The following is a 10,000-nucleotide window of genomic DNA, read 5'->3' as shown; positions in this document are numbered from 1 at the left end:
TCTGGAGCCCTATACGAAGCTTTTCTAGACGTCTTTCCGGAAATTCCTTTATCATTTCGTCCAAGAGAAATAATTCCTCTAATTCTATGAATTTTTCTAGAATAGCCTTTTCTTGAATATCATTCAAAAAGGTTTCGGATTGACTAGTATTCCACCAATTAGTAACCCAGGATTCCAGACTTTTATTAAATGAGAGAGGGATCCACCAGGGCAAAAATACTACAAATACTATAGATGAAAGATATCTAAGGGGAATGGATGCGTTCTTTTTTGTCATTTTTTCATCTGTGAATTGTTAATGAACCCACCTCATTTGTTGATTCTATGCGTCTAATATTTCTATCAAGCATGAGTTCGATTACAAGGTATCGCGCCTATAAATCGAGTCTTTTTTTTTTTAGTTGGGATTCGGCGGTTAGTCCTTGAACCGAGTGTAGCAAACCTACAGAAATCGAAGAAGAATCCACCGCGAATTCTCGCTTCAAATTCAAATTTGAATTTGAAGCAAGAAATAATAAAAAAAAATAGGGTTTCCGGATATCTCAATTGATCAAATATTCGAAGTGATTCCCCCCTTCGATGAATGCCCGAAAGATTCAAATTCAAAAAATAAATATTAGTCGCATTTCGAAATGAAAGAACTTACCTTCTATTAAAAATGAAACTTTCGAATATTTCGCAAAAAAAAATTAGCGGGCTCCCCAGCCCCGTCCCCGAGCATAGTCCAAGGAATATTTGAGAGAATTTTCTGAAGAATATTGTGATGATCAAAAATGAGTGAAAAAAAAAAGACGGAAAAGTCCTCATTTTATGAGATCCAATTCTTTGGTCAGTAGTAAAGACAAAAGAAAGTATAAAAGAAAAGGGTTTCGTTTTAGATTATGGCTGTTCCGTACACGTTTGCTTTGGTCCAACAGGTCGTTCGGAAGAAACTTCAATCAAGTCCGTTTTGCTAAAGAAAAATGGATTCGTGGGGGTTTCCTCCTGCTAAGAAAGCGTTTATTCTTCAGTTCATTTTTCAAAATCCTTCAATTGGTACACGCAAGAAATAGGCCAATTCCGCAGCCTTTTGCTCAATTTCTCGCGGAGTCAAATTCTCATCAGTACGATTCAAGGGAATGGCCCCCAAGCCTCTGCTTTCTATATAAAGGACACGACGAGCATAAATACCCTCTTTAACTTCTATTCTGATGGACTGAATATCTTTCATAAGGAATCGTAGAAAGATGCGGCGATTTTTTCCAGGAAATCCCCAACGAAAAATACACACTATTCCCTCTTTTGTATCAAATCGATCATAACCGCTACCTACATTCCATATAATTGTGCACCACAAATAGGAACTAATAAAGAGACCCGCGATCCCGTAGAAAGACATCACGATCCCTTGTGGAAAAAAATTGATTTGCTGCGACGGAAATAAAGATAGCAAATTCCTATCAAGATAACTAGAAATTCCAACCACTAAGAATCCTAATGAGCCTAAAAAAAGGATAAAGGCCCAGAAGAAATTGCCTGGTTTGCGAGAGCCCGCTATAAATTCTACCCATATATATTCTGATCGCCAACTCATACATACTAGCTCCAGTTGCATTTTATTGGAATTGGGGAAATAACCAAAACCAAATCCATTTTAGTTTACTTTTTGTATTTCCGAAGTAACTCTCATCAACTAGTACTATTTGGACGTGAGCTCTTAGCAATAATTCATCGAATTGGTGAGGTAGAATAAAATAAGAGTATCCCCTTCATATAAGTCCCTGTAGATTGGTACCATTGACTTTCATTGCAGACATGAGTTCGGATCACAGCCTCTTGTTCAAAATAGATAGAATTTATGTACCTATATATCATGTTTACACATGCATAAGAGCTCTTCGTTTATGTTCGGGGAAAGCCGCCTCTTAGTCTTATACACTATTCTACTAAATGGATATCCGTCATCGCTAAGTCTTGAAAAAAACTAGACGAGATTTGACCTTGATCCGATCGGATTTACAAAATCTTATTTTTTTCAAGATAAAGAAATAACGAAGCCATTGCCATTGCCGGAAATACTAGGCCCACTAAAGGCACAAAAATAGAGGGAAAGCTGTTGAGAATTGTCATAGAAAGGGTACCTCGATTTAATATTTGTACCTGTTATTGGTATAAGGATATCCTATAATAATTAGAATTCATATTCTAATTATTATCATATTCTAATTCGTATATAAATGTATATTAAGTATACTTATATAATTGTATATAAGTATACTAAGTATACTAAATGAGTATATATACTAAGCGCAAGGAATGTAGAACTAAATAAACGGGCCTATGCATCTTTCTACATGAAATATATGTATGATAATCCATTATTATTACTTATTTTTATTCTTCTCTTGTTTTTAGCTTCGGATTTCTTTTTTAATATCTAATTTTGTTAATACAAAATTAGATATTAAAAAAGAAAAGAATTTCTTACAAATTCCCTAGGGATTCGTTAGAATGCGATCCAACAGCAGAGATTCCTAGGAAAATAGTCCTTGTTAGGAGATATAGAAAGACGCAAGAGTTTCGATTTTCTCTATTTGAATTAGATACATACGCAAGAGGGGAACATGAAATTCATTTTATTTGCCCGGCCCCTAATTAATTCTAAGGAAGAATGCTTTTTGATCTTGTTTTATTGAGAGAGGTTTACTGATTACTAATCCGTCATATCGGTAAAATAATTATCCGCACGATTCTTTCTACAATGAAATTTTATGTCACCAAAGAAAAATCCATTCTTCGGATTTGATTTTATTTTGATTCGGATAAACTAACTAACTAATTGTTCGCCACAAAAAAAAGTTCACTTAAGAACTCTGCTGGAGTTAATTTTGATTCAAAGGAAAACGGCCGTGGAACAGAAATAACTCGCTCAGAACACCTTTTAAAGGATTACGTGGTACGATTGGATCGAATAAGCCCTTATCGAATAAATATTCAGCCTCTTGTGAACCTTCAGGTACTGTCTTATTCAATGTTTGTTCAATTACTCTTTTACCTGCAAATGCAATATAGGCATTAGGTTCAGCAATAATGATATCCCCCAACATACCAAAACTAGCTGTCACTCCACCCGTAGTAGGGGATGTAAGAATTGATACATAGAATAACTTTTTATTTGATTGATAATCATATAAAGCAGAAGATATTTTAGCCATTTGCATCAAACTCAAACTTCCTTCTTGCATGCGTGCTCCCCCAGAAGCACACACTAGAAGAAGAGGTAAAAATTTATTGGCAGCATACTCGATCAAACGGGTTATTTTCTCGCCTACTACGGATCCCATACTACCCCCCATAAACTGAAAATCCATAACCCCAATTGCGATGGGAATCCCGTTTAGTTGCCCTGTACCTGTTTGAACAGCCTCTGTTAATCCTGTCTTGCTTTGATAAGAATCAATACGATTTTTATAAGGTTCCTCTTCTGAATCAAATTCAATGGGATCTATAGAGACCATGTCGTCATCCATCGGATCCCAAGTACCTGGATCAACCAAAAGGTCGATTCTATCTGAGCTAATCATTTTCAAATGATATCCGCATTGTTCACAAAGATACATTTTTGATTTAAGAAATTTCTTATAATTTAATCCATAACAATTTTCGCATTGAACCCATAAATGCCTGTATTTTTGAGTTACATCGCTTTCATTAGAACTTTCGCTTTCATTAGAACTTTCGCTTATAGTTAAATCACTACCATTCGTGCTACTTTGTATATTGGAACTCTCACTTTCACTACAAATGAAATTATAAATGTAACTGGCACTATAATTGTCACTACTACTTAAAACGTGACTATCAATACAGATTTGAGAATGAAGATAAGAGTCAAGGCAATTATGAATGTGATTATTCCAACTCGATTTAGTATCATACATGTAACGATCGGAATCAGGATCAGCGCTTTTAGATCCATTATTCCTCGAACTATAATTACGAAAGCTATAAAAAGAACTTTCTAGTTCACTCAGAAAAGAATGAGCATTGTCTAGTTCCAAAATTTGATTTTCAATATCAAAATAGATGGAATAACTATCTCTATTACTATCCTTAACAAAAAAAGTGTCATCCGAGATGAAATTATGAATGTCCCTGACACCAGCTAATTTGCTGTAACTTGAACTGTCACTATCGCTCGAACTATGAATGTTTTTATTCTTATCATTTCTAATCAGTTCCTCGCTTACACTGGGATTTTTAATAGGACCAGGGCTCTCCATTGATTTACTTAACCAACACCTGTATTCTAATTCCCCCTTACCCTTAGATAACATCGAATTGAACCACCATTTTTTCATAGAGCTCTCTTGTCCCTATTTACATGAAAATACAATAGATGAATAGTCAATTGAAAGAAATCATTCTTTTTTGTGAGACCCCGGAGTATCACTTCGCTATATAGCTATATACGACCCTTTTCAATTCGAAATAGGGGCGGCTCTCGTATTGTGTAAAATTCGTATCGAAAAAAAGAAATATTTGTTCTCTCCTATAAATGAACTTTTTTCGTAAAATCTCGTCTACTAATAGAATAAGTTTCTATTCCAACACGGAACGAAAGGACAATATACAGGATGGGTAGAAGAAGTTGTGATACTTGGGACGAAACTGCGGAATAGAAAAGAATACACCAACCCTAAGAGCCCCTGGGATTAATTGTGGATCCAACGCAATAATAGAAAGAGTTGCGTTTGGTCTTATATTTTGTATTTAAGATCTTGGATATCTAGATAAATATGTAGCTATCCAAAACATCTACAATAGAATCGTTGGGTTCGGCTCAATCCTTTTAGTAAAAGATTGGGCCGAGTTTAATTGAAATTCAACTAATAAACCAAATGGTAATTACTGGATTACAAAGTATCCATTGCGGCAAATTCGAATTTGATCGACTTCCAGACTTCACAAGCAGCAGCCAGTTCAGGACTCCATTTGCTAGCCTCCCGGATAATTTCATTACCTTCACGAGCAAGATCGCGTCCTTCATTACGAGCTTGTACACATGCTTCTAGAGCTACTCGATTAGCTACAGCGCCGGGTGCATTTCCCCAAGGGTGTCCTAAAGTTCCTCCACCAAATTGTAATACGGAATCATCTCCAAAGATCTCTGTCAACGCAGGCATATGCCAAACGTGAATACCCCCGGAAGCCACAGGTATAACACCTGGTATAGAGACCCAATCTTGAGTGAAATAAATACCGCGGCTTCGATCTTTTTCAACAAAATCATCACGTAGTAAATCAACAAATCCCAAGGTTATGTCTCTTTCCCCCTCAAGTTTACCTACTACTGTACCGGCGTGAATATGATCTCCACCAGACAGACGCAAAGCTTTAGCTAGTACACGAAAGTGCATACCATGATTCTTCTGTCTATCAATAACTGCATGCATTGCACGGTGGATGTGAAGAAGTAGACCATTATCTCGGCAATAATGAGCCAAGGTAGTATTTGCGGTGAATCCCCCTGTTAAGTAGTCATGCATTACGATAGGAACTCCCAACTCTCTGGCAAAGACAGCCCTTTTTAGCATTTCTTCGCATGTCCCTGCAGTAGCATTCAAGTAATGACCTTTGATTTCACCTGTTTCAGCTTGCGCTTTATAAAGAGCTTCCGCACAAAATAAGAAACGGTCCCTCCAACGCATAAATGGTTGGGAGTTCACGTTCTCATCATCTTTGGTAAAGTCAAGTCCACCACGTAGACATTCATAAACCGCCCTACCATAATTCTTCGCGGATAACCCCAGTTTAGGTTTAATAGTACATCCCAACAGGGGACGGCCATACTTGTTCAATTTATCTCTCTCAACTTGGATGCCGTGAGGCGGGCCTTGGAAAGTTTTAGTATACGCAGGAGGGATTCGTAGATCCTCTAGACGTAGAGCGCGCAGTGCTTTGAAACCAAATACATTACCCACAATGGAAGTAAACATGTTAGTAACAGAACCTTCTTCAAAAAGGTCTAACGGGTAAGCTACATAACATATATATTGATTCTCTTCTCCAGCAACGGGCTCAATGTTGTAGCATCGCCCTTTGTAACGATCAAGGCTGGTAAGCCCATCGGTCCACACAGCTGTCCAGGTACCAGTAGAAGATTCCGCAGCTACCGCAGCCCCCGCTTCCTCGGGTGGAACTCCGGGCTGAGGAGTTACTCGGAATGCTGCCAAGATATCAGTATCTTTGGTTACATAGTCAGGAGTATAATAAGTCAATTTATAATCTTTAACACCGGCCTTGAATCCAACACTCGCTTTAGTCTCTGTTTGTGGTGACATAAGTCCCTCCCTACAACTCATGAATTAAGAATTCTCGCAAGAACAAGGTCTACTCGACATAAATTAGGAGTTAATGAAACCCCTTCACAGGAATCTTTCACAAGCTTTTCAATTAATATTATCACCTACTCAGAGCGTTTCCTTGTTTTTTTAGACCATGGTATTTGATTCACCAAATACATCATTATTGTATACTCTTTCATATGTATGGCGCAACCCAATCGGCGCCTTTCAAGTTTCTAATCCCTTACCTTTTTTCAATCGAAATTTCTAAATCATAAGAAATTGACTCTTGACAGTAATATGTGTTGTATACGTAAATCCTATATGTGCAAAGAAAATATGCGTAATTCATCCAGTAAAGAAAGGCAGGGTATATATATCAAAAAGCAGGGTATATATATCCAAAAAAAGAATAGACTAGGCATAAGTCGATATGCTAAAATAAGAAATAAGGTCCAATGAGATAGAAATAATGAATCGAAAAAGAGAGTTCAGGTTCGAACTCCATAGATAATATGGCGGGTATTGTCTATAATGATAGATATAATGAACGACTTTCTCAAGATTTTTATTCACCCACTTGATATTTTGAAAGTCGGTTGGTTGAACTTGAAAATTCCCTCATTGAAATTGCATAAATGCATAAGCATAAGGAAACTATTGAATTGCATTCGGTTGGACGGTACCAACGAAATCGAGCGCGAACTCCCATTTCTTATTGAATTAACCGATCCACGTGCTATCGAAGATTTTTTTGGATGCGATCAAGTTCGAAAAAAAAAAAAAATTGACATCTTTCACTTTATTATTATGAGAATAAATCCTACTACTTCCGGTCCTGGGGTTTCCGCGTTTGCAAACAAAAACCTAGGACATATCGCTCAAATCATTGGTCCGGTACTGGATGTAGCCTTTCCCCCCGGCAAGATGCCTAATATTTACAATGCTCTGGTAGTTAAGGGTCGAGATACTGTCGATCAACCAATTAATGTGACTTGCGAGGTACAGCAATTATTAGGGAATAATCGAGTTAGAGCTGTAGCCATGAGTGCTACAGATGGTCTAACGAGGGGTATGGAAGTAATTGACACGGGAGCTCCTCTAAGTGTTCCAGTCGGCGGAGTGACTCTAGGACGAATTTTCAACGTGCTTGGAGAGCCCGTTGATAATTTAGGTCCTGTAGATACTCGCACAACATCCCCTATTCATAAATCCGCGCCTGCTTTTATACAGTTAGATACAAGATTATCTATTTTTGAAACAGGAATTAAAGTAGTAGATCTTTTAGCTCCTTATCGTCGGGGAGGAAAAATCGGACTATTTGGGGGAGCTGGGGTGGGTAAAACAGTACTCATTATGGAATTGATCAACAACATTGCCAAAGCCCATGGGGGTGTATCCGTATTTGGCGGAGTCGGTGAACGTACTCGTGAAGGAAATGATCTTTACATGGAAATGAAAGAGTCTGGAGTAATTAATGACCAAAATCTTTCGGAATCAAAAGTGGCTCTAGTCTACGGTCAGATGAATGAACCACCAGGAGCTCGTATGAGAGTTGGTTTGACGGCCCTAACTATGGCGGAATATTTCCGAGATGTTAATGAACAAGACGTACTTCTATTTATCGACAATATCTTCCGTTTCGTCCAAGCGGGATCCGAGGTATCCGCCTTATTGGGTAGAATGCCTTCCGCTGTGGGTTATCAACCTACCCTTAGTACCGAAATGGGTTCTTTACAAGAAAGAATTACTTCTACCAAAGAGGGGTCCATAACTTCTATTCAAGCAGTTTATGTACCCGCGGATGATTTGACTGATCCCGCTCCTGCCACGACATTTGCCCATTTAGATGCTACTACCGTACTATCAAGAGGATTAGCTGCTAAAGGTATCTATCCAGCAGTTGATCCTTTAGACTCAACGTCAACTATGCTGCAACCTCGGATCGTTGGCGAGGAACATTATGAAACGGCGCAAAGAGTTAAGCAAACTTTACAACGTTACAAAGAACTTCAGGACATTATAGCTATCCTTGGGTTGGACGAACTGTCCGAAGAGGATCGTTTAACTGTAGCAAGGGCGCGAAAAATTGAGCGTTTCTTATCACAACCCTTTTTCGTAGCCGAAGTATTTACCGGTTCCCCGGGGAAATATGTTGGTCTAGCCGAAACTATTAGAGGGTTTAAATTGATCCTGTCCGGAGAATTAGATGGTCTTCCTGAGCAGGCCTTTTATTTGGTAGGTAACATAGATGAAGTTACTGCGAAGGCTACAAACTTAGAAATGGAGAGTAATTTGAAGAAATGACCTTAAATCTTTGTGTACTGACCCCTAATCGAATTGTTTGGGATTCAGAAGTGAAAGAAATCATTTTATCTACTAATAGTGGACAAATCGGCGTATTACCAAATCACGCGCCTATTGCCACAGCTGTAGATATAGGTATTTTAAGAATCCGCTTTAACGACCAATGGTTAACGATGGCTCTGATGGGTGGTTTTGCTAGAATAGGGAATAATGAGATCACTATTTTAGTAAATGATGCGGAGAAGAGTAGTGACATTGATCCCCAAGAAGCCCAGCAAACTCTTGAAATAGCAGAAGCTAATTTGAGGAAAGCTGAAAGCAAGAGACAAACAATTGAGGCAAATCTAGCTCTCAGACGAGCTAGGACACGAGTAGAGGTTATCAATGCGATTTCATAACTAGTTGGTGCGCCCGAATAGAATAATCCAACGAATTTCTGTTTATACCCCTATTTTGATTCTGCCAATTGAATCCAATTAAATTCAATCAAGTGGAATTGGATTCTGACGGAAGGAAAAAGGTTTCAATTCGAAAATCAAATTGAATCGGATAGAAAAGATACAAAATCAATAAACAAAGGTGAGTAGAAAAACTTATTAGATACCATTGGCCGTGGTATCTAATAATTTCTACCTACTATTGGATTTGAACCAATGACTCCCGCCGTATGAAAGCAATACTCTAACCACTGAGTTAAGTAGGTCATTTATCATTATAACAAAAAACAAAAAGAGACCCATCACATCCCATCGATGGAGTATAAATCTAATAGGACTTCTAAGCAATACCAATCCAAAAGATCAAAGAGATATGGTGTGGGATCATGGAATATTCATCTTGACAAGAAATTATCTACATAATATGATAAAATATGTATCACAAGGACAAGGGCTATAGCTCAGTTAGGTAGAGCACCTCGTTTACACGTGCGCCAATGTTTTTCAGAGGAGTCCATCATGCAATCAAAAGAATTGATCTTTTTGAGAAATTAATGTCTGACTCCGTGGCTTGTAGGGAACAAAACAAGAGAACAATAGCCTGACAAATGGATCGGTCCGATTCGGGTGCCCTTTTAGGAACCAAATAGAATCCATCATCGATTTGAGAGATTGATAAGGTAAATACCTAGTCTATTCAATGCTAGGCATAATGAGTATAAGGACCTCAAAAATTCTCTTTTCGTTCTATGAACCTTAAGGCGTATGAAGTTTCATATGTGATTCTTTAATCAGGATGATAGAGACTCCATTTCGTTTAGGTTGATCTAGGCCATAAGCAGACCTACGTCAAGATAACCCTTCTTTGAAACACTTTGGGAGTGCTCCTATATCCGAATCCAAATAATGAATTAGAGCACATGGAGCCAT

The 10,000-nt window shown here is 38.0% G+C and overlaps 7 protein-coding genes and 2 non-coding genes across 9 annotated transcripts in view; 3 read left to right on the top strand and 6 right to left on the bottom strand. All coding sequences in view use genetic code 11, as the record gives it.

Moving 5' to 3' along the window:
- Positions 1-277, bottom strand: part of cemA (envelope membrane protein) — a 705-nt gene extending 428 nt beyond the window's left edge. Inside the window, exon 1 of the mRNA in view lies at positions 1-277. This exon is cut by the window's left edge and continues 428 nt beyond it. Coding sequence (YP_740487.1) covers positions 1-277 — 277 coding nt within the window.
- A 741-nt stretch (positions 278-1,018) lies between these two features.
- On the bottom strand, positions 1,019-1,573 carry ycf4 (photosystem I assembly protein Ycf4). Its single transcript has one exon. The coding sequence runs from the start codon at positions 1,571-1,573 to the stop codon at positions 1,019-1,021; it is 555 nt and encodes a 184-aa protein (YP_740486.1).
- Positions 1,574-1,995: 422 nt separating this feature from the next.
- Positions 1,996-2,109, bottom strand: psaI (photosystem I subunit VIII). Its single transcript has one exon. The coding sequence runs from the start codon at positions 2,107-2,109 to the stop codon at positions 1,996-1,998; it is 114 nt and encodes a 37-aa protein (YP_740485.1).
- A 752-nt stretch (positions 2,110-2,861) lies between these two features.
- accD (acetyl-CoA carboxylase beta subunit) lies at positions 2,862-4,340 on the bottom strand. Its single transcript has one exon. It carries the CDS (start codon positions 4,338-4,340, stop codon positions 2,862-2,864), a length of 1,479 nt encoding a protein of 492 aa, YP_740484.1.
- Positions 4,341-4,895: 555 nt separating this feature from the next.
- rbcL (ribulose-1,5-bisphosphate carboxylase/oxygenase large subunit) lies at positions 4,896-6,323 on the bottom strand. Its single transcript has one exon. The coding sequence runs from the start codon at positions 6,321-6,323 to the stop codon at positions 4,896-4,898; it is 1,428 nt and encodes a 475-aa protein (YP_740483.1).
- Positions 6,324-7,136: 813 nt separating this feature from the next.
- On the top strand, positions 7,137-8,633 carry atpB (ATP synthase CF1 beta subunit). Its single transcript has one exon. It carries the CDS (start codon positions 7,137-7,139, stop codon positions 8,631-8,633), a length of 1,497 nt encoding a protein of 498 aa, YP_740482.1.
- Positions 8,630-9,031, top strand: atpE (ATP synthase CF1 epsilon subunit). Its single transcript has one exon. It carries the CDS (start codon positions 8,630-8,632, stop codon positions 9,029-9,031), a length of 402 nt encoding a protein of 133 aa, YP_740481.1.
- Positions 9,032-9,263: 232 nt separating this feature from the next.
- On the bottom strand, positions 9,264-9,335 carry trnM-CAU. Its single transcript has one exon. It is a non-coding gene; the product is annotated as a tRNA-Met (tRNA).
- Positions 9,336-9,520: 185 nt separating this feature from the next.
- Positions 9,521-9,559, top strand: trnV-UAC. Its single transcript has one exon. It is a non-coding gene; the product is annotated as a tRNA-Val (tRNA).
- The last annotated feature ends 441 nt before the right edge of the window (positions 9,560-10,000 follow it).

This window comes from Citrus sinensis, chloroplast, assembly GCF_022201045.2.
Source record: "Citrus sinensis chloroplast, complete genome".
In the NCBI taxonomy this organism is placed as follows: Eukaryota; Viridiplantae; Streptophyta; class Magnoliopsida; order Sapindales; family Rutaceae; genus Citrus; species Citrus sinensis.
The sequence above is the reverse complement of the archived record's forward strand: the minus strand, read 5'-3'. Positions and strand labels throughout refer to the sequence as shown.